The following is a 23,564-nucleotide window of genomic DNA, read 5'->3' on the forward strand; positions in this document are numbered from 1 at the left end:
TGCCTTTTATCAACACAAAATGCACAGGTTTATTGAATATGAACAAGTTGTGTTGATTTAACTCAGTTGTTTAAGTTTCTGCCAATGTCCACTATTGAAATAAATAAATCCAACTTGGCCTTTTTTTCAGTGTAGAGGTGTTTTGCAAGTCTACAAAGTTTTATACAAAAGGAAATATGCCATGCCTTTTTCATAATTAGCTATTTATATTTGCATATGTGAAACATACAGATATAAAAACAAATCTAAAGCAGACATGCTATGTCTACTTACTAATGGAAGCATAAACAATGAATGGTAAACGCTGCTATTCTGTGCACAGTTTCCATTGTGTATCATGGGTCTCTCACATATTATCAGCAGGGGTGACTCCCCGACACTGCTGGTGACATCATTTCTTGTCCTATAAAAGCTGACAGGAGGACTGAAGACTATCACAGACCACCAGCTGTTCTGCGTACTGTAGCCCGACCATCATGCGTGAAATTGTACATCTGCAAATTGGACAGTGTGGCAACCAGATCGGCTCAAAGGTAAAATAAATAAAATATATAGACAAATGCATTAGCATCGTTAAAACTTCTTATGTAATTCTTAAAAAGATTATTTAAAGATGCGTCAGTTTGACTATAAACCACTTTTTACTCTAATTGTGGTTGAGATAAAATGACAGAAAATACTTTTCTTTACTGGCCGCATTATTTTGCTTTTTTCTATTTCGGTGTATATTGTCACATGCAATTTTTCTTTGCATATCAAAAACAGTTTTGAGTGACACAGGGTGTTCCCTGTCAGGCATTCAGGCTAAAGATAAGAGCTAAAATGAGAACTGCAGTGCGAGCACTGGGTGTGACATTTTTATCGTCGCTGACACAAAAAAGAGAGTGAAACTACAAGATAATAAAGCTGAAAACATAACACTTTTAGATACTTTTAAAGTTGACTCAAGATGCTGACTTTAAATAACTTTACCATTTGTACAACTCGAGATCTGAGCTTGAGGAATCTGTTATTAATTCTGTATTGTTTATGTAAAGATTTCCATTTGTACAACCTGATGTGTCTAATACGTAAAACTAAAAAAATGTTAAAAGATAAAGTCAATTATTGTAGCAGTCAGCGCAACTTAATTAAAGTCATTTCGAATATATTGCATACGTGGGAAGTTAAACAAACTTGTTGATTTTTGCAGTTGAGACAATTTTTAAAAAAAATCTAATTTTATGTCCAATAGCAAATTCTGCACATCGTGTGTGTAAATAAACTCCAGTTTAATCCAATTTACATGCAACAGAAGAAAGCTTTAAAAATCATAAATGAACCAACCACTTCCTTATTTGTTAAACTACACACCCTAAATTTTTTTATTAATCTTAATGCTATACTCACAAAACACAAAGCACAAAATAATCTAAATCTAAAGTGTATTCAGAGGCTGTTTGAAATTAGAGAGTAACAGTTTGAACTCAGGGCGGAAAAGTAGGGGTCCGGACAAATATTGAGGGATTAACTGGTGGAACATTCAATATGAAAATGTAAAATAAATGTTTAAAAGTAATGTGGTAACCAACTTTAGTGCTGATGTATGGTTTTCATTTTTTTTATTATCTATTAATTTGGTGAGATGTTATAAATTTCTTGTTATTTAGAAAAAAACAGTAGATTTAACAGCCTGATATTTTAGCCTACACCTTTTTGTTTTAATGGTCATTAGGGTTGTAAATACTGCAAACAGTGATCAAAATATATTTTTAAAGAAACCATTTAAAGACCTTAACATCAAAAGTGTTAAATGAAGTATTAATTTTCTGCATCTGCAAACATTTTTGCTTCTGCTTATGTTATACTGATGCTTTTATTTCTTGGCAGTTTTGGGAAGTGATAAGTGAAGAACATGGGATCAACGCAACAGGCATTTATGAAGGAGACAGCAACATCCAACTGGAGAGGGTCAACGTCTACTTCAACGAGGCGCACGGTGCGTTATTAACTTGAGCTGCTTTATCTGGCTTGATAAATTTCAAATTTTTATTTATAAATTCCAGCTGTTTACAAATTTACAAATAAACAATATTAAAATTAATTAAGTCTTTTTTAAAACTTCAACTGTGTTTGCAGGTGGTAAATATGTCCCCAGGGCCCTACTGGTGGACCTGGAGCCTGGCACCATGGACAGTGTAAGAGGAAGCCGCATTGGGGCCCTTTTTAGACCAGACAACTTCATCCATGGTGAGATAATCAATAATATGCAAACTCTGAAACTCTGAAACTTTCTGTCTCACATTTCACTGCTTTTGATTTTCATGACTTTTTGAGAAAGGAGGCTATATGCAGTTTACTATATTATACACTACATGTTGTGCTTTGGATTTAGAAAGCTCTTGGATAGAGTTGTACAGTGTAAATGCTATATTATTTTTATAATATTAGCCTTGCAGTAAGAAAATAATAAGGTTTCCATCTTGGCTTTATTAAAAAAAAAAAACCCAACTGAATTTGACTTATTGAATTTCAAAAAGTAAAACTGGTAAAACTGATAAAAAATTATTGCAAAATAGCTGTGCTAAGCATTTAACCTGTGAAAAGTTGATACATTTACTGCCCTAGAACTGAAAAATGTCACAATTTCTTTTCTTTTTAAAATTGTGATGCATGTTATCAGTATCCTTGACCTACATACATTTATTCTGGCATTACAGGAAACTCAGGAGCTGGGAACAACTGGGCAAAAGGCCACTATACAGAGGGCGCAGAGCTGGTGGAGCAGGTGATCGACAGGGTGAGGCACGAGAGTGAAAGCTGCGACTGCCTGCAGGGATTCCAGCTGGTTCACTCACTCGGGGGCGGCACTGGTTCTGGAATGGGAACCCTCATCATCAACAAAATCCGTGAGGAGTACCCCGACCGCATCATGAACAGCTTCAGTGTCATGCCGTCGCCTAAAGTCTCTGACACGGTGGTGGAGCCCTACAACGCTACGCTGTCAGTCCACCAACTTCTGGAGAACACTGACGAGACCTACTGCATTGACAACGAGGCCCTCTATGACATCTGTTTCCGCACGTTAAAACTGACCACGCCGACTTACGGGGACCTCAACCACTTGGTTTCCATGACCATGAGCGGGGTCACGACTTCTCTGAGATTCCCTGGACAGCTCAACGCCGACTTGAGGAAGCTCGCCGTCAACATGGTGCCCTTCCCTCGCCTTCATTTCTTCATGCCAGGCTTTGCCCCTCTGACGCCACGTGGCAGCCAACAGTACAGAGCTCTCACTGTACCGGAGCTCACCCAGCAGATGTTTGACGCCCGCAACATGATGACAGCGTGCGACCCGAGGAGAGGCCGCTACCTCACGGTCGCTGGCGTCTTCCGTGGTAGGATGTCCACCAAAGAAGTGGATGAGCAAATGCTTGCCATCCAGCAGAAAAACAGCAACTACTTTGTGGATTGGATCCCCCATAACGTGAAGGTCGCCGTGTGTGACATCCCACCTAGAGGCCTCAGAATGGCCTCCACGTTCATTGGCAACAACACAGCCATTCAGGAAGTGTTTCGAAGAGTGGGCGAGCAGTTCGTCATGATGTTCAGACGGAAGGCGTTTCTCCACTGGTATACGGGGGAAGGTATGGATGAATTGGAGTTTACGGAGGCAGAGAGCAACCTCAATGATCTGGTCTCAGAGTACCAGCAGTACCAAGATGCCACTGCTGATCTAGATTGGGAACCAGAAGAGGAAGAAGAGGAGGGACCCTCACCATCAGCAACAAGAAAGGCACAGTCTAAGGTGGAGGTTACGTTGGAAACAGTGACTGAAATGAGCAAAGAAGCCAAAGATGAGTAGAAGATAGAAGAAATGTTGGAATATTGGTATTAAAATGAACTCTTACTCTGTAGTTTGCCGCATCTGTTGTTGGTGTAAGTGATAAAAGGTGCTGCAACATATTTGCAACAATAATGGTGATTGTCTGCTTTGTATTCTTAAACTGATCATGTGCTTGAATGTGCGTTTTCGATTTTTTTTTAATTTCACAGTAAATTTGTTAAATACTATTTTTGCATGTATATATGAAAAGTAATGTTTTGGCAGCAATATATATCCATCAGCTTTAAACATGAAGTGTCACCTTTACACTGCTTGACCAGTATCGTTTGCATTTTGCATAAGTTGTGATAGCAATTAAAAACAGTAAAACAAGAGTGAAATTTTGTTCCAACAATGAAAAAGGAAAACCATATTTTTACTTTTAATTCAGTGACACAATTTTAAGCTAAACTGGACTAAACTCAGCTCTACTGATGGACGTTCCTCTGACAGCACACTGACACTGATACCGGCTAAGGCTGTCGCACAGTTTCCTCCCACTTTCACGAGCCTGGGGTATAGAGATTACTCATAACTCGAACAAACTAGCTGCACTCTGAGATAAGTACACATGCTGCCAAGATGTCCAAGTTCAACCGCAATAAAGCCACACTGCACTGGGATTAAAGAAAAGCCTGTAAATCACACGGGGGTATAGGTTATGGTGACAAGTGCAGTATTGCCCCACAGAGGACAAATTCTACAATGTAGCAACAAAGCTAGGAAGGAAAAACAGCTGTCATGTTTACCAAAAAGCAAGCAGGGTTAATATCACTCAAAAAAGAAAAGGACTGACTAAAGAGAGATATTACTTCTCATTCTCAATAGTTTGAGTATTCAGTAATAACTCAAAAGCTATGTAAATGTTAAAAAAATAACTTTATTTCACATAATCCTGTCCAGCAGCATTAACATTTATTGTAATTTTATTGAATAATTATGTAATTAACCACAAGATATCACACTCAGCTTGAAAAAATTACTTGGAACTGTCTTGCACTGGAAGAGATAAGGACACCAGTTTTTACTTGACACAGCACTCACAGTACTAGCAGTTCCCAAACTCGTCCAGTAGCTCATCTTCCCATTGACAAGGACGACCATTTACCCCAAGGTTGTTACTCTGAGCCAGAACTAGGTATGACAAAACACTTTCAAAGAACACTTTTGAAGAAGCAAAACTTGACTGAAAAAACACTGCACACAAAAAAACTAAAATATATTTTTTAAAGGAAATGTGAGTATTGCTGTTTTCTTTGTAACGCATATTGCAAATTTTCTAAAATATTGCTCCTGAAAAATACCGCCCACAGTTGTATATATATTAAAACAATTTTTTAAAGATCTGCCAATAAAGATTTGTTTTTTGAGGGGTGGGGGTAACTTTTTTTTGCTATATAAACTAAACTAAACCTAACTGAAAACTGAGCAAAAGGGGGGGAAAGTGAAAATAAATCCTGTTTTCACTCAGTAAAACAAGTCTGTCACTTCATAATTGCGCAGAGAAAATTAAGAACGTAATAAAGACTCGGGATCTACAGAGCCTGCACACTTATAACCAAGTGCTGAACCATTACATGAAGATTTGATCTGTGACTCCGTCCTGTTGCATCAGCTGAGTAGGTCTTAACCTTCAGCTGAGTTGTGTAACAGACAAGGGCGATATTCACAGAGCCTGCCAAGCCTGATGGGAAAAAACGTATTATGCATACTTAAGGTGATATGTTATAATCACGCTTTTGTTACATCGGTTAAGTGAATTGTCCATGGACATTTACGATAAACTATTTCTTATCCTTCTATTCCAGGGTCAGCGGACTTGTACGGCATGTGCCACAGTAGCGGAAGTGCGTCACGCACCCGTGACTTGCTCTGGTATGAAGGGAGGAGACATGCGGTTGTCTTTGAACGTGGTTCACCCCGGTCTGTCAGTGCGTCTGTGCCAGTCTACCGGCTCTTTAAATTACCCCCCTTTCACCAGCAGCGATCAGCTACCTAAACCATGAAGATCTGGACCTCAGAGCACATATTCAAGTGAGTAAATTACCCCTGCAAAGCGTTTTTATGTCCGGCCTGCAGGAACTCGGTGTGTGGTTCAGCACTTAAGTAACGCTAGTTTTAATCCGCTGAACAACACACGTAGGGTTTATAACACAAAACTGTAACCAGACGATGTTCCTAACTATAACTAACGGACTATGTAAGTGAAATATAACCTGTCTACGGTATAACTTTACTGTCGCTAGCTTGTATGCTAAAATGACATGCTAAGGAGAAGTACCAGACGTATTCTATTCGTTGTCAGTCTGTGTGTAATTTTAAAAACAATGTAATGCTTAAAAGAAGTCACGCAAGTTCATAGGTGATTGTAAAAGTATTAACATAGCCATGGTGTGTGCGGAACTGCCGGTTTCTGGTTACAGATGCTTTTGTCATTGCATAATCAGCCAGCCAGGTCAAGCCCTTGGTGCGTAACCTTTCCCCTACATCTCCGTGTGCGTCACTACGCAACGGGCCAGTGCATGGCAACCACTCAAAACAACATTTTTACTCAATGAGCGCTCTTTACTGATGTTTTGTTCAAACATTATATATCTACTTAACTAACTTTGGATGGATATTTTGAAAAATTGGAAAGTGGGAAATTGTTTAGACTCATTAAAATATTTTGACACATTAAATGCTTTAAACACAAGTTCGAATCTTTTTTTTTTTTTAAATGAGCACATAACAAAACATTTTTTTTTGTTACTAAGTAGTGGTTAATTCACTAGTCATTTAATTGTTAAATGTGTGTATTGTTAGCAAACTCGCTTTAGCAGTGTTGGAAAATATATTCATACAGCCAAAAAAGAAGAAAAACATGACACAAATTGCTTAAATGAAATAGAATAGCTACCAAAATGTAACGCAAAGGACTAGTTTGAGATATTATACAAAGGAAAGAGAATAAATTAATAGATGTGAGATAAAATGAGTGCTGATATTGGATTTAATGTTGATAGCCAACATAAAATGGTAATTTATAAAGAATTATTTTAGCTCTGTATTCAGTTTGTGTAAATATAATGTATAAGACATAAAAATGTGTATTTGGCAGTTTTTATTTGTTACAATATTAATATTTTTCTTTGCTTCAACAGCCACCCTTGGGAGATGGTGATTAAAGCTGCTATGCAGAAGTACCCAAACCCCATGAACCCCAGTGTGGTTGGGGTGGATGTTCTGGACAGAAAAATTGACACACAAGGATGCCTCCACAGTAAAAGACTGCTCAGCACAGAGTGGGGGCTTCCATCTATAGTGAAATCTGTGAGTATCAAAACCCAGCTGTGCATCACTGACAAACGCACAATCTTATCAAATGATAGAAAAAGCAGATAGAAGCGTGGCAATGGTGAGAGGTTAAGGCTTTCCGTTCAACAAGTGCAGCGATAACCTAACAGGTTATCAGGCTATTTCTGTCCAGGAATAGTAGCAACAGCTGACCTGTCTGCCCAGGCGGGTTCATGGCTGCGTGCCATGACTCGTGCTGTACAGGACACCGTAGTGACATTTCTGTCATTGCTCAGATGTAACCCTTTACGCCATGTGATGTAACTTTCCGTCTTTGTATGTCAGCCCAGTTAAAACTAGCAGTCTCCTGAATCGGAGCAGTGACGGAAGCCTCTGAATATCTGTCATGTCATTGAACTTTTCCTTCTGACCCTCACTTTTTGAAGCCAGTAATGATAAGACTGCAGAAAGCTGATATGCTACATACTGTTTAACTGTTTAAATATTAGGAAATCAGGTGCTGTTCGTCAGCACTGACCTTTGCTTGGATTTCTTCGGGTGAAGGAATGCTCACTCACTACATCTATGACTAGCCTCTGTAATTCCAAGGACAGACTATGACCCGGTGATTGATAGTGTATTAATGTAATCTTTAATCAGATTGCCTCAGTCTCTGCGTATGAACTAGATCCATCTTATGGATGATGCCCTGTGACAAAGGTCTCCTAGGAGAGTTGTAGTTGTGGCAAACTAAATCATCAATTTGAAGCTCAAGCAAGTGGAATCAGCCTTTTCTTACTGCAGTCTATTTTGCCTCTTGTACTCTGGAAAATATGGCATATGAGTTACAAGAAGTTAAATTATCACATGGTGCAAATGTTAACTCGCATTAAGGTGTCGTGGTATCAAAAAGCCTCTTTTGGAAGTAATCCATGGAAGTAGTAATTTAGTGAAAACACAAAGTGTTTACTCAGCTGCAGCCTTCATGTTTCTACTTAAAACACAGATTAAGTAACACTTCTTCACATGAACTTTAGAGTCATTAGAAGGTCAATTATGATTTCTAACCTCACTTTTTTGAATTATCTTTGAATTATCTGCTCCATTTCTGAAATATCTTTTAAGGTTTGTGTAAAATGTATCTCTCTCTTTGTCCTCAGCTCGTTGGTAACGCACGAACATACACTTATGTTCAGGAACAATCAGTTATTGATCCCAAAGAGCAGACTTTTGAACTTCAGTCTTCAAATGTGAGTACTAAAAAGTTTTAAAAAATTACAAATATTGTATAAACACCTCCTGTTTTTTGGCTCACAGTGGGTGAAAAACCAGATTACCGAGCACGGATCAAAGCACACTTTTACAGTCGTACCTCGTTGTGCTGCCAGCTGAATATAGACCATGATGCTGGCAAGCAGGAGCAAATCTGATTTCATTTCTGACTGCTAAGAATGGGAGAATTTTTCTTACATGTTCTTATGAGACCTGTTTGACATGCACACATCTGAAGAGTTTCTGTGACTTAATCCTGGAATCAAGTCCAACTTGTTAAACTGCGTGAGAAGTCACTTCTTAGCAGAGTGCATTTTAACTTTAGAGGCACATGTAGAGTATTTTGGAACTAAAAAAGAACTTCAACTTTGTGATTCAATCAACTCGTTAAGAGCATGAAAATCTTCAAGTCTGATACGTTTTTGATTTAGTTCAGTCTCTTACTGTTCTTATTGTCTTGGAGACACCATATAATCTGCACATAATTTTTTTTAATGGATTAATAAGTATTCTGATTTGTAACTAGTCTGTTGTGAACTTGCTTCACCGCACCTGCAATAATGGAAGAATTTGAGTTCTTTCTTTTTTTCTTTTTGTTAATGCCTTTTCTGGTGTTTTAACAATTGACTTATGGTTATTGTCCTATTGCTGTAAGGCATGATCTCTCCATAATCTCACAATTTGCATTTCCCTCTCTCCAGATCACATTCACAAACATGGTATCTGTGGATGAAAAATTAACATATAAACCACACCCTGAAGATCCAGAAAAGTAAGTTTTAACACTGTTACACTGATGTAACATGTGTTATAAACACTCTGAGCTTGAAGTGTCAGATTGTTCAATGCACACCATAACTTTGATTTCACGATTTTTTTAGAACAATATTGACCCAGGAGGCTATCATCTCTGTGAAAGGGGTCAGTCTCAGCAGCTACCTGGAGGGAGTTATGGCCAGCACCATCTCTACTAATGCTGGAAAGGTAAGAGGTTCCTTCAAACTGTACTGAGATTGGTAAAGTTTTAAGTAGTTTTGCATGTGACTAGTGTTGGTTAAATAACTAAAACCTAGCTGTAATTACATATAGGCAGAAGTGTTTATAGCCATTGCAAATCGCAAGAAAAGAAGGGAGATGATAACTGTTATGCTAGGGCAGTAGCAGCAGGTTTGTGGCATTTCACTTGTACGTCCAAAAGTACTTGTGTGGAAAAATCTTTAAAAACTACGAGATGACTAGTCAACAGCTTAACGTTCTCTCCAGACCAGTCGCTGCATGAAGTGGGTTTACGTGTTTCAGGCACGCCGTCTCTTCTGTTCTTGTATTCTACTTGATGCAACTCATTTTCCCGTGAACTAACATTTCACTTTGTTCTCGAACAGGGCCGTGAGGCCGTGGAGTGGGTTATCAGGCGGCTGAATACAGAAATCGAGGAGCTGGCAGCCACAGCACGTGGGACCATACGCACCCCGATGGCTGCTGCAGTCACAGAGAAATGACACCCAACTCTGGTGTTCAGCTAAGTTTCAGATTGGACTGCACAGCAGAACAGCCAGCCTCCTTCTATGATACTCTGGTCCTGTTTGGTGCTTTGGGGATTTTTGTATTATTTAAGGGTACAATTTGGCATGTTGTGTACTTTTACCAGTTATATTCTAAGCCGGAGACTGCTGCCTAAAGGAGGTCTGAGTGGTTTCTAGTGATGCGGCCTGGCGAGACTGCTTTGATAGGGCGCTGAAAAGTTGGTGGCTCACTCAGGGACATTTAAACACTACTGCCATTTGTGTCTTTGAAAAAAGGTGCAATGTGGAAGGACTGGAAACACAAGAAATGTGCCAATGCAGACGCTGCTGTTTGTCTTTACAAATGCCTTCTCCAGGTGTGTATTCATCTGGCAGAAATGTGTCAGAATGCCAGCATATCGTCTCTGGTCCGAGCTTCACGTTTACAGCAGAAAAACAGGTCATGGTGAGACGTATAGGAGTGACTGTAACAAATGCGTACACTGAGAAATGATGGCTGATATTAGCCATGGAGGCGGCATGTCAAGCGCACTGAATGTCACAAATGCATGCAAGCAGGTCAGATTAAACGGTTTGGGTTATCCACAGTGACCACAGTAAGGTTTATTTGTGTAAGAGAGCCACCTCAACAGTGTTTTCGTATGGGACCTCAGTTACAACAACAGACTGTACTAGGTACGAATGCAAGCCTGATACTAAACTGTACTGATGTAATGTAATAACTTATGTCATTGAGGTATTTAAGTGAAATGAAGGGATCAAAGTACTTGCCATATTTATACTTTTAAAAAGGTATAGTAGACCTTCTCAAATGCTGCTTTAATGTAACATAAACATGAATCTGTTTACTGTGTAGAAACAAGGGTCAGACTTCTTTTTACATACTAAACATGAGGTCGTTTCAACTGAAGTAGTTTTATCAGCACGTGCATAATCCTGTAAGCATGATCACTGAATGCCGGGGCCGAAAGCTTCACAATTATTACCAGTAAAAGCTGCTACATGTGCTAAGCAAGCTTTTTGATAAAACTGTTTCAGTGGATACTCTGTGTTTGAGATAGTCTCATAGTGGGAATCTGTGTGGCGATGGTAAACGCACAACTTTCTGTCTATAACATATTTATAAATATTTTTTATCTATGTCAGGGATATTTATTTTTGGAAAAAGAACAATTTGGAAGAGCAAACTATGAGTTTGGTTGATTTTTAAAGGAAAACAACATGTTCACGTAATAATTTTTGTTTTCTGAATGGGTTATTGTGTAAAAGATTCTCACCAAATGCAGAATGTGTGAATAAAATATTTGAACCCTTTTTATTTAAGAGCTTTTGTCAGATATTCTTTCTTTTCTGGTTTCTTGCTGGAGGCAATGGTTGTATATTTTAAACACAGAGGGAGTTACCTGACATAAACGGGAAACGCTGCACATTTGACAGGATGATTGAAGTTCTGACTTCATCATGCAGGCGCCACATGCTGCCACGTAGTGGACAAATGTCACAGTTACAATTTCTGGGAAAAAATGAAGGAAATGAAATGATGCTAATTAAAAAGAATTATTTAAAATGTTTGTGGAAGAGGAAATGATTCATATTTTATATATTTTGGGTGACATATTTCTACAGGACTATTGAAATTTAAAAAATACTGAACCCCAAGTCAGACTGATTTATTTTGAACCAGTGTATGAGCAGCTGTGTTACATATCTGCAGTGTTGGGAAGGTTACTTTTAAAATGTATTCCATTACAGAATACATGCCCCAAAATGTATTTTGTAACGTATTCCGTGAGTAACGTATTCTGAATACTTTGGATTACTTAATATATTATCATGCTGCTTATAACTACATGAATGTGATTTATTACTATTACTGAAGGTCCGCGGCTCATAGCCGAAAACTAGCTTTACTTTGTTGTCTGGGTCAGGTTTGCTAGCGAGAGACCAAGAAAGGCTGCTCCAAGGAACTTATTGTTTCAGAGGAAAACACGAACACAGTGTACAGTCGAGTCTTAATCGCTTACGTACAACTGGGCTCATCAGGCACTCTTCTTGGCTGCAGTGGTTATTATTATATTAACATGCTTCCAGCTCCCGTTTCTGCTCGGTGACAGCTCGCACTTTTTTTCTCCCTCCTCGCGCTCACAGACACATAACGGATATGGCAGTCCATTCTCCCCGCAGCACGGACTACACTGCCCATGAGGCTACATTCTGTAGCATTCAGCTTAGCACAACAACAACAACAACAACAACAACAACAACAAAAAGGCGCTCTCTCACCCAGGAAACACACAGTCGCAGAGAGAGCGACACCCTGTAACCATGGCAACCGTAACGCTGCCACCATAACGCTGGAACAACAGAACATAGCTGTCAAACAAAACCGTCCTGACCCGTGACAATATGAATCAGGCAAATACCACCGTGTAATCCATTTATTTCAACACAGTATCTGTATTCTAAATACCACCTTTTTAAACGGTAACTGTAACGGAATACAGTTACTCATATTTTGTATTTTAAATACGTAACGGCGGTACATGTATTCCGTTACTCCCCTTCCAACACTGTATATCTGGTATGGAAAAAGTACACAATAATAAAAAAGCAAATACACTTCAAAGAAGCATGGGCCTTATGGTTTGCCAGGTAGGATGGATTCCCAGAACACCTGCTCTCAAACTTAGCTGAGATCTCTTACAGGTGTTGAAATTTTCAAAAATTACTTGAGCTCCCCTTGGCTATGGGTCACACACTCATGTGGTTTGAGAAATACTGTTCTAAGGAACAGTTTTACACCATCATACACACATTTTTATACCAAACCAGTTTGAACAGTGTGAATGGAAACGTATGCAAGTCACTGAAATTGTTTAATTAAGTACTGTTTTATTACGTTTTTAGTATTTTTTTCTCAACATGGTGCAATTTTTTTGATAGATTTTTACATATTATTTTTCAGTATACATTGTTTTCTTGTAGTTGTTCTTCTTTTATAATGTATTACTTTTTATTCTAATTAAGCATATAAATACATAAATAGCATATAAAAAGCTCTTCAGTTCAAACGGAATAAACAGATAGTTTATTCTCAGTGTTATCCTTACAAAAGGTGATGCACACCAAAAATGGCATCACCACTGCAGGTGCATGGTGCACTTTGGTGTCACTTGTCTTGCAGCCCTGATTACTGCAATAAATCATATTTAACCTCGGCTGATCTAACCTCACACCCATCACATCTGCATGCCCCTGCTCTCTTATTTACATATACTTCCAGGGACATAATGAGATTTCTTTCAATACATTTTCTGGCCAGTTAGCTGCTAATGGTTAGATAGTTAATGGTCACTGAAGTGCAACAGTGATATTGAAGAATGTAAGCTGCCCTTGCACAACATAAAATTCTCATAGTATCTTTGAAAACAGAGAAAATGTCCTTATCGTCTGTGTCTGAGTCATTAGCACAATTCAATAAAACACCACAAATGGGATATAAGTTCTTTTCTTAATCCACAAAAATCATAACAGTATCCTATGATTATTCTGAATCTCTTGGAAGCCTGTTTTGCTGGATATATCTGACCCTACGGTACTGATAAAACTGGATTCATCACCACGTAATTAGATTAATTACCCACCAAGAGATGCCCAAAGATATCTTGCAAAGGAAATCACTTAATTAATGTTTATTTCTCCCTGGATGTAGTTTCTCATATATTAGTAATACACATCTTAGCAAAGGTTTGAAGACATGTAATTAAAAAAAATTCCACGTAGTTTTCTAATAAATCATTTGCTGTTCGGTTATATAAGCCTTTCGGTTATATAAGCCTTTAGTTTGTGTAATAATTATCTGTGAGGGGGTCAGAAGTTGTTTTTCTTACATTTTCCAGCCAAAGTTTTAAAACTAGCAAAAACAAAAAGAAACATAAAATAAATAAAAGGCTTTATTTGTTTGTGTTATTTAGACAACACAAACAAATAAAAGGAGGGCTCTAAACTCGCTTTATAATTTGCAGTTGATTATGTAATTTGCATTTTTTATTTACTTAAGCATTGCATTTATTCCTTATATTTGTTGCTGATTTAACTTTTTTTCTTTTTAAAGAAAGTCGTCCAATAATAATTATAATAATATAAAGACAAATAAATGCGTTTTGTAATTTCTGATCTACTGGGAATCAAAAATAATAAATTTAAATAGATTTCAAAAGCGATATCATTGATAGTAATAAAAAGAAAGAAAATACTATGAAACTATGATTAACTCTTGTTTTTCTGAGTTTATATTTGGGAAGAAACTTTTTTTTCAAGCAGCTGAAGTAATAATAAAATCATTAAGTGTAATAGCATGTGGTATGGAAGAGTTCCTGTACTGACAGTGTCTGTGGACTGCCCCCTAGTGTTTTGGAAGATTCACTTCGACGTTAGTACGTCACTCTCCACCGGCCGCCGCGATAGCCTCAGCCAATGGAGAGTGAGTACTGAGCATTCCCTCAGCCAATAGCAGCCTGTGTTGTATTTAAAGGTTTTAAACCGAGGGCCGTTTGAAATTAAACGAGCAGTGTTCGGAGAGTTAGCCAATCTCAGTACTGCTACAGCTTTGTGTTTCGACTTTATTGTTTTATTAGCACTCATGTAGTATTTTTCAGAAAAAAGAAGTGATACTAAGGTAGACTCGTCGTAACGTCTTCGTGGATAGTCCTTATGTTTGTAGCGAGCCACAAACGCCAGCTGTGGTCTACTGGCCGATGTAGCTGTTAGCTAGCCTCCCTTGGAGCTGTTTTCGACCTGTTTATGTTCTAGAAAAATTATCGTTTAGCGCTGAATCGGGTCATTGCAATAATATATTTAGGTAAGTGGTTTTATACAACTAGCTTGTTGCAAAAAGGTGATGTTTAACGTGGTGTTATGGTGTGGATGCTAATTTAACTTTACCTGATCGGCAACAACGTGACGATGATGGCTACTGTTAATCTTCCTGACAGAATAAACATTGTAAATTGTATATACATTTTTAAACAGTTATTTCAGACATGAATACAAGAGCGTCTATATCCAAACAGGATTGTTATTGGGTTTGTTTGGTTTTTTTAAGCTAGAAGAAATGTCTTGAAGGTTCTCGGTCATCGTAGTCTAAGGAGGTTGAAAAGAAAAGCGTCTCTTCCAACCTCCTTAGCTAGAAGAAATGTGACAGACTAAAGAGTTAAACAAACTGCATGTTTTTCTTAATTCCAATCACGTTTTTAACAATTTCTTTGAATAAAACCTGTCTCCGTTTACTTCTTTATTAGATTATGGACTCTACTGCTATGCACAAGATGCCAAAAGGCACGAAACTTCAAAGGCCTGAAATTAAGGTAACTCATCATAAACCCGGGGCTGGTTAAAAATTTTATTAAATGTGTGTTTTTGTTTCTTGTTTTGTTTTGGTAAATATCCTTGATTACTGTGTATGGCATTAGATTTGCGCTTCCAAGCATACCAGTGTCTTTGGACACTTTTCTATATGGCTTATTAAGAAGATCTAGTGTATATAGAGACTCGGCATATGCATCACCAAAAACGGACCTAAGAGAGAATTTACCCACAAAGCTGGATGGGTGAAAATGAACATGGCCAGAACTAAGCACTTGTATGTGATCATAGGAGTATTGATCCACTGATTAAAATAGAATTGGTGTTTGTTAATTTAGATAACCTTGTCTTTTGAGGTAAAAGATAAATGCTGTTGTTAAAACTTGTTTGTTTGGGGTTTTTTTTTCTTCTTCAGATTAGGGAACTCACAAAGGTAAACAGATTTCAAAGTTTCAGATTTTTAGAGTCCTGACTTTTCAGGTGACAGTCTGTCACTATTACCCTGACTGCAACTGGTCCAAAATGCTGCAGCTTGACTTTTAACTGGCATGTGCAAGACAGACCACATATCATTTTTAAGGCATTGCATGCGTTTGCACCTTCTTGCTTCCATATAACTTTGCCTACTTCCATTAGATCACTGAGATCTGCTTAGCAGGTTCTCCTAGATTAAAACAGCTGATCAGGGTTTTTGCTCCTAAATAGTGGAACAAACTGCATCTGCACATCTGGACCCCTCCAGCATTAGACATTTTCAAAACCTGTTTTCATCATTGGCTTTTAACTCTAATTGGATTACTTTTTCTCAATCTTGCTTTACTCATGTTCTCATTTTTTCTTTTTAAAATCTATTTTATTTTTATTACCTATGTATTTTACCCGTCCAGTTGTACGGGATGGTAGCCAGCAGTTATTTTTTTTAAATGAGCTTATAAATAAACTAAACTGACCATATTGACTACACCACAAAAAGCATTGTTAATCTTGATAATATGAGCAGAATTGATGACCTTAAATTGGACGTTGGCAAGAGCATATGGTTGTCTCCGTCTCTGTTAGCCATGTGACACACCAGCGACCTGTCCAGGATGTGCTCAGTGAGAGACTAGGTTGAATAGATGGTTAAGAAAATTTAGAAATGAAATGAATTTCAAATTACAATTTTTTTTTTAATTTTTTTTTTCAAGGTAAAGCTAATTTATAATACCGTATTTCCCGGACTACAAAGCGCACCTGAATATTAGCCGCACAAGCTAAAATCAGGGGAAAATCCTGTTTTGTACATACATTAGCCGCACCTGACTAAAAGCCGCAGGTGTTTCAATGTTGACTTATCATATGTAAGAGAATATGCACAAAGGGAATTGTCAGGAAAGAGATGGCTGTTTGGAGACACACCCCTTTTATTAATATTTTGAAAATCAAGTTATGGGTACATATTTGCACATGTAGTACATAACAGTAACCTACAGCACACCAGAAAAATAGATTCGGACTACCTTTTAGGCTCAGGTGCAGTGACACGGCTGTAACAAGAAGAAAAGTCAGTCATTCACCATCTTTCTCTTCTTCCTGCGCTCTAAAACCACCAAAGTCCTCTTCTCCAATGTCGGATACAAACAGGCTCAGGATGGCTTCGTCATCCACTCTCCGCTTCTCTCCTTCGTTATCACTTTCAAAACCAAAGAAATCCTCGTTGTCAGTGTCAGAGTCGAACACCCTCAGAAGGGCCGTGGCGGTGTCCTCCTCTCCATCATGCAGCAGTCCAGCCCTTCAAAATCCGTTGGTGATCGTGGATGTTTTCGCACTTTTCCACGCTGTCAGAATCCACCGGTGGAGTTGGGCATAACTTGCTTTTCGCAAGTTTATCGCCGCTCGTCATCCACGCCTCCCGCTGAATGCGTAGCGCTACTTTGAAGTTTGTTTTTCGCGCTACTTCGTACGGCACTACGTTGCCTGGCGGACGGACATGTGACTAACATACCACTCTTGAACCCCGATCCTTCCGCCAGGCAACGTAGTGCCGTACAACAGCGGAACAAACAAAACAAATCGTCTTACGATATCACAAAAATCATGGACAATCCATAGAAAAGCCGCACCTGACTAAAAGCCGCAGGGTTCAAAGCTTGTGCAAAAAGTAGTGGCTTATAGCCCGACAATTACGGTACTTTAAAAAAAAAAGTAAAAAGCTTGAAGCTTTTTTCAATTATTATTATTGTTTATCTTGTTTGTTTGCAGTCAACCAGTGATGGGCCCAAGCGGATTCCTGTATTGCAGCAGTCACAGCCCATTCAGAAGGCTGTAGTCACACCAACCCCGCATCAGCGAGTTCTAGGTGTATCAAATGGACCTCAGCGCGTTCAGAGGCCTATGAGTCACCAGAAACCAGTGTCAAACCTGCCCGCTACTGTCAAGTCGACACACCCTGCTGATCAGAATGTGAACCCCGCTACTCAGAATGTAAATGCAGCAACACAGCTCAAACCCAGCACCCAGCAAAAGCAGCTGAAAACGCAAGCTCCTAAACCAAACCTGACCAAACCCCAGTTGGAACCACAAAAGCCAGAGAAGCCACAGGGTAAGTGTAATACTAAACTGGGAAAACAATGGTGTTTGTGTCTGTGTTTTGGGTGCTAAAATGTATCCTCCTCTTTCTTTGTCCAGACAAACCTGCCAAGAACGATCATGCACAAACCTCTACATCAAAGTACGTTTAAGAGTAGTTCCTTGTCTCATCCATATACTTTTATGACAGGTTAAAGTTTATGTCGCTCTTGCTGTAACCGTGTGCTGGTTTGCTCACACAGGACACGATGGAGTCTGGAAAATTTTGACATTGGTCGTCCTTTGGGAAAGGGGAAGTTCGGGAATGTCTACCTCGCCAGGGAGCGACAGACTAAGTTCATCCTGGCCCTGAAGGTGCTCTTCAAAAAGCAGCTGGAGAAGGCTGGGGTGGAGCACCAGCTGAGGAGAGAAGTGGAGATCCAGTCTCACCTCAGGTAACATCTGTCGAATTATATTTTACTGTTAATTGTAATTAACTACTCCCCAGACTAGCGTTTCTCAAACTGTGGTGAGTAGACAATATAAAGCGCCTTGAGGTGACTTTTGTTGTGATTTGGCGCTATATAAATAAAATTGAATTGAAAAAATTGAATAGACCCACTGCAGGCGAGCTACAGATGAGGGAAAAGAGATGGGGTCAAACTGAAGTGACTGATTATTGTAGGGAAAGTAAGCAAAAATGACTTTGGTAGTCAGCACAACAGCATTATTCTACTGAAATTATCTTGGATCCTTGTCTGATTTTTCAAAACTGTCTTGAGTAGGAGTGAGTTTTAAAAAATCTATTTTCTGGTCCAAAATATTTTAATATGTTCCCTCTTACTTTGGCTGTTTTGCTTCCACCACAACAAAATCACACCACAAAATCAGCCAGCAGTGGCTTTCTGCTATAAAAAGCCAGGCCAGGAAATTCTCCTTCATATTTTTCTGTGATTAATCATTAGCTACTTTGACACAAAGGCATCAGCTGTGAGGCTTGCACTTCTGATGAAGTTTCACAGGTGTCAGCTTTGTTTTTATGCCTAGATAATTTACACTGAGTTTGTAATTGCAGAGAAATTTTCAAGTAATTTGAAATGAAATATTTTTAATTTACCATTTTTAGAGCATTCTTTGGACAGTACGAATCAAAGATAAATGATTATAATATTTCTGACTCTTAAGTTGAATTGAATGGAATGGAGTCGGGACCTTGCGAATCAGAATAGAATCAGTTGTAGATGTTGGTGACGATGCCCAGTCCTGGTCTTGAGTCTCATACAAATGGTATAAAACAGTCATAGATTCCAGGTCAGAAAAATTAAGCAGATGTAGAAGTACCTACAAACCCTGCACTCCTGAAGGCCAGCAGACTGTGATGGATGTGGTTGCAAAAAGTCCTTTAGAAGTCTATGGAAAAACAGCTTTCTGACTCCAACTCTTTAAATGCTGCTTCTGAGTTTGTGCACGGGCTCAGACACTCGTTTTGGGTCAAAAATAATAAAGTCTGTTTTTTAAGTCTAGGACACATGTTCCAAAATGGAAGATTATCTGTGGCTTGTGCTCATTGTTCATATTAGATATAACTGCATTGAATTAGTTTCTTCGTAATTGTAATGACTGTAAATGTGTCTGTGGGGTTCTTGCTCAAATATTCAGACCTTTAAATTTTAAATTTGGGAAAATAAAGTATTAAAATGTCGTTTGAATCTCAATTGCAGGAATTTTTTTTTTTTTTTTTTTACGACTGGTAAAAATGCAAATAAGTGAGCCAAGAAGAAGTGGGCAGATGAGGTGAACACCTCAAAGTAAACATTATTAGCCCATAACTAATATCTGCTTGGTTTTATGTTGCTGATTGATGATTTTAAGTCTTTACGAGCAACAGCGTATGGTTTTAGAGTTTAACCTGTGAATGCCTTTTGTCTCTTGTATGAATGGGTCCATCGCTTTAATGTGGCTCATCACATATGAAAGTGTGTAAATGTGGTTTGTGTTCTGTTTGGCTGTGTTGGTATGCTCCTGCTGTACGGCTGGGAAGACCTGTGTTAGTATGATAACTTATTTTTTTGATTATTATATATTTTTTATTTATTTTAATCTGTGGAAATCAGACTCTTCTTCATGTCACTGTCAGACAAATGTTCAGATGCTGTGGGGTTTTCACGTTTATCTAAATGTTAACACTGTCAGGTTTAAAACCTTTTCCCTCAGTGATTGGATTTTACTTCAGATATGGAGAACGTCACAGGCACGCTATGGTTTCTGAATCTCAACAAATCTGATCATCAGACAGCGAGTGTGAGACTCTGTGGACTTCCATATGCCCAACTTTTTTTTTTAATATGACCACATGGATTCATTTACAGAAAAATGGCACTAAAATATGCCAACTACACATTCCCTTCAGTAAAATTACCCCTTACCATAGTAATGAATAGCAGTTTAGTTTGGGGAGTCCATACATATTGGAAATGATGATTGTCAAAATATCTAATGGTCCTGATTTTCCTACAGGCATCCGAACATCCTGCGACTCTATGGCTACTTCCACGATGCCTCTCGTGTGTACCTCATCCTGGAGTTTGCACCCAGGGGAGAGCTGTACAGTGAGCTCCAGCGCTGTGGGCATTTTCCCGAGAACATAAGCGCCACGGTAAGAGTGCAGAGTTAAGACCTTTTCGGCACTCTTGTTGTTCTATAATCTAAGGAGCTTCCCTAGTTTTACCCTTTATTTGTAGAGAATCCTGTTTCCAGGATGTTTTACGTTCACTTAAAGCATCTCTTCTGTGATGCGTGTTGTGTGCTTAATACTTGTGTGCTTAATGTGTTGTTCTAGTACATCATGGAGTTAGCAGATGCCCTCAACTATTGCCACACCAAAAAGGTGATCCACAGGGACATCAAACCAGAGAACCTGTTACTGGGGGCCAATGGGGAGCTCAAGATCGCGGATTTCGGCTGGTCTGTTCACACCCCGTCCTCCAGGTATGTTCATGCAACTTTTTCGCTTTTAATCATGTTGAAGGTGAAACTATGGAAATGATTTAGCCTACACAGGTAAGAAATTGTATATCATTAAAGAGAACAAACATTTTTTTTTCTCTTTTCTTCAGGAGGTCCACTCTGTGTGGGACACTGGACTACTTACCTCCAGAGATGATTGAGGGGAAAACTCATGACGAGAAAGTGGACCTGTGGAGTCTCGGGGTCCTTTGCTACGAGTTCCTGGTTGGAAAACCCCCATTTGAAGCAAAAACCCACGAGGAGACCTACCGCAGGATTTCAAGGGTATGACACCACCACAGTACAGAAATGCTCTACGGCTTCTCTCAAAAGTTGAATATTTATTCCCATTTTCTGTCTTTGACCTCCAGGTGGAGTACTCTTACCCACCACAGGCCACTATCAGTGCTGGAGCTAAAGACTTGGTTGCCAGGCTGCTGAAGCACAACCCTATGCACAGACTGCCCATCCAGGGAGTCCTGTCCCACCCCTGGGTGGTCGAGTACTCGACCAAGAAGCCAACAACCTTAAACAGTGAAGAGCCCAGCCAGTGACTGGTCTCTATGTACGACCGCACGTCTGATGGAGACTGTACAAGATAAACACGAGGGTGTAGCTGATGTATGAAAATCTGCTTCTATCTCTGACTTTAAAACCACTTGGTGGAACAGTATTTTGGTTTGCAAATATTTTGAGCCACTTAGCTATATTTGTTATCTTTTTTTTTTTTTTAAACTTAATGTTTTCTGTCTTACCTGAACTTTCTTTCTGTGGCATTCTGTTTCCTGTAAATATTTTACTGTCTGCAGAATTATGAGAGTTTTACTGAGCTTTTCTAAAACGTCGTTACTTGAAATTGAAAAATAAATTATCATCAAAGACTCTCACTCTGGAATTTGTCCAGTGTGTATTTAACAGTTTTTGTGTTTCAGGCTCAGTTATTTTACTCAGTAACCTGTCTTCACACTGACGTTTGAGTGAGGCGCTCTCATCGACTTCATACACCTCCAGCTGTGTCCAGGCTGCACAGGGAGCTGGTAGAAGAATTTGTCATTTATGAAAAGTTCCTGTTTCATTTATTTGTAATGTAAGTGTGACTTGTGGGTCTGTGGTAACTGGATTGGTTAGATATTTGTTTTGAGGGAGTGTGTGTGAGTCCTAAATAAGTGGAATTGACTTTAATTTCAATAAGTCACAGATTAAAACTGCATGTGCCAAATATGAAAAACATGTTAAAGGTTTGCTGACCTGTCTTGACCATGATGTTTTGTTCTTTCCTGTTGTGAAATTCACACTTTTATTTAGGATTCTCTGACACAGTCTGTAGAGCTTTTCTACTCAATAAGCAACCAACTTTTTACTACATGCTGCCTTCAGTGGGCCTGCAAGCAATTTGGAATTCAGTTATACAGTGGGGCAAAAAAGTATTTAGTCAGCCACCGATTGTGCAAGTTCCCCCACCTAAAATGATGACAGAGGTCAGTAATTTGCACCAGAGGTACACTTCAACTGTGAGAGACAGAATGTGAAAAAACAATCCATGAATCCACATGGTAGGATTTGTAAAGAATTTATTCGTAAATCAGGGTGGAAAATAAGTATTTGGTCACCTCAAACAAGGAAAATCTCTGGCTCTCACAGACCTGTAACGTCTTCTGTAAGAAGCTTTTCTGTCCCCCACTCGTTACCTGTATGAATGGCACCTGTTTGAACTCATCATCTGTATAAAAGACACCTGTCCACAGCCTCAAACAGTCAGACTCCAAACTCCGCCATGGCCAAGACCAAAGAGCCTTCGAAGGACACCAGGAAAAGTATTGTAGACCTGCACCAGACTGGGAAGAGTGAATCTACAATAGGCAAGCAGCTTGGTGTGAAAAAATCAACTGTGGGAGCAATCATCAGAAAATGGAAGACATACAAGACCACTGATAATCTCCCTCGATCTGGGGCTCCACGCAAGATCTCATCCCGTGGGGTCAAAATGATCATGAGAACGGTGAGCAAAGATCCCAGAACCACACGGGGGGACCTGGTGAATGACCTGCAGAGAGCTGGGACCAAAGTAACAAAGGTCACCATCAGTAACACACTACAACGGCAGGGAATCAAATCCCGCAGTGCCAGACGTGTTCCGCTGCTGAAGCCAGTGCATGTCCAGGCCCGTCTGAAGTTTGCCAGAGAGCACATGGATGATACAGCAGAGGATTGGGAGAATGTCATGTGGTCAGATGAAACCAAAGTAGAACTTTTTGGTATAAACTCAACTCGTCGTGTTTGGAGGAAGAAGAATACGGAGTTGCATCCCAAGAACACCATACCTACTGTGAAGCATGGGGGTGGAAACATCATGCTATGGGGCTGTTTTTCTGCCAAGGGGACAGGACGACTGATCCGTGTTAAGGACAGAATGAATGGGGCCATGTATCGTGAGATTTTGAGCCAAAACCTCCTTCCATCAGTGAGAACTTTGAAGATGAAACGAGGCTGGGTCTTCCAACATGACAATGATCCAAAACACACCGCCCGGGCAACAAAGGAGTGGCTCCGTAAGAAGCATTTGAAAGTCCTGGAGTGGCCTAGCCAGTCTCCAGACCTCAACCCCATAGAAAATCTGTGGCGGGAGTTGAAAGTCCGTGTTGCTCGGCGACAGCCCCAAAACATCACTGCTCTCGAGAAGATCTGCATGGAGGAATGGGCCAAAATACCAG

The 23,564-nt window shown here is 39.3% G+C and overlaps 3 protein-coding genes across 3 annotated transcripts; all 3 read left to right on the plus strand.

Moving 5' to 3' along the window:
- The first annotated feature begins 451 nt into the window (after positions 1 to 451).
- tubb1 (tubulin, beta 1 class VI) lies at positions 452 to 3,991 on the plus strand. Its single transcript, XM_085354684.1, has 4 exons — positions 452 to 533; positions 1,870 to 1,978; positions 2,119 to 2,229; positions 2,700 to 3,991. Exons 1-4 carry the CDS (start codon positions 477 to 479, stop codon positions 3,842 to 3,844), a joined length of 1,422 nt encoding a protein of 473 aa, XP_085210810.1. The 5' UTR covers positions 452 to 476; the 3' UTR covers positions 3,845 to 3,991.
- Positions 3,992 to 5,773: 1,782 nt separating this feature from the next.
- Positions 5,774 to 11,223, plus strand: prelid3b (PRELI domain containing 3). The gene is made up of 6 exons (XM_085354685.1): positions 5,774 to 5,899; positions 7,009 to 7,177; positions 8,302 to 8,391; positions 9,115 to 9,185; positions 9,295 to 9,397; positions 9,796 to 11,223. The coding sequence occupies exons 1-6, from the start codon at positions 5,868 to 5,870 to the stop codon at positions 9,910 to 9,912; spliced, it is 582 nt and encodes a 193-aa protein (XP_085210811.1). The 5' UTR covers positions 5,774 to 5,867; the 3' UTR covers positions 9,913 to 11,223.
- Positions 11,224 to 15,239: 4,016 nt separating this feature from the next.
- On the plus strand, positions 15,240 to 21,422 carry aurka (aurora kinase A). Its single transcript, XM_085354687.1, has 8 exons — positions 15,240 to 15,302; positions 17,542 to 17,881; positions 17,968 to 18,010; positions 18,111 to 18,302; positions 20,365 to 20,503; positions 20,687 to 20,835; positions 20,964 to 21,138; positions 21,225 to 21,422. The coding sequence occupies exons 1-8, from the start codon at positions 15,240 to 15,242 to the stop codon at positions 21,405 to 21,407; spliced, it is 1,284 nt and encodes a 427-aa protein (XP_085210813.1). The 3' UTR covers positions 21,408 to 21,422.
- The last annotated feature ends 2,142 nt before the right edge of the window (positions 21,423 to 23,564 follow it).

Source organism: Diplotaxodon limnothrissa, linkage group LG5, assembly GCF_057381915.1.
Source record: "Diplotaxodon limnothrissa isolate DT_005_m linkage group LG5, D_limnothrissa_male_GT1.1, whole genome shotgun sequence".
Taxonomy (NCBI): Eukaryota; Metazoa; Chordata; class Actinopteri; order Cichliformes; family Cichlidae; genus Diplotaxodon; species Diplotaxodon limnothrissa.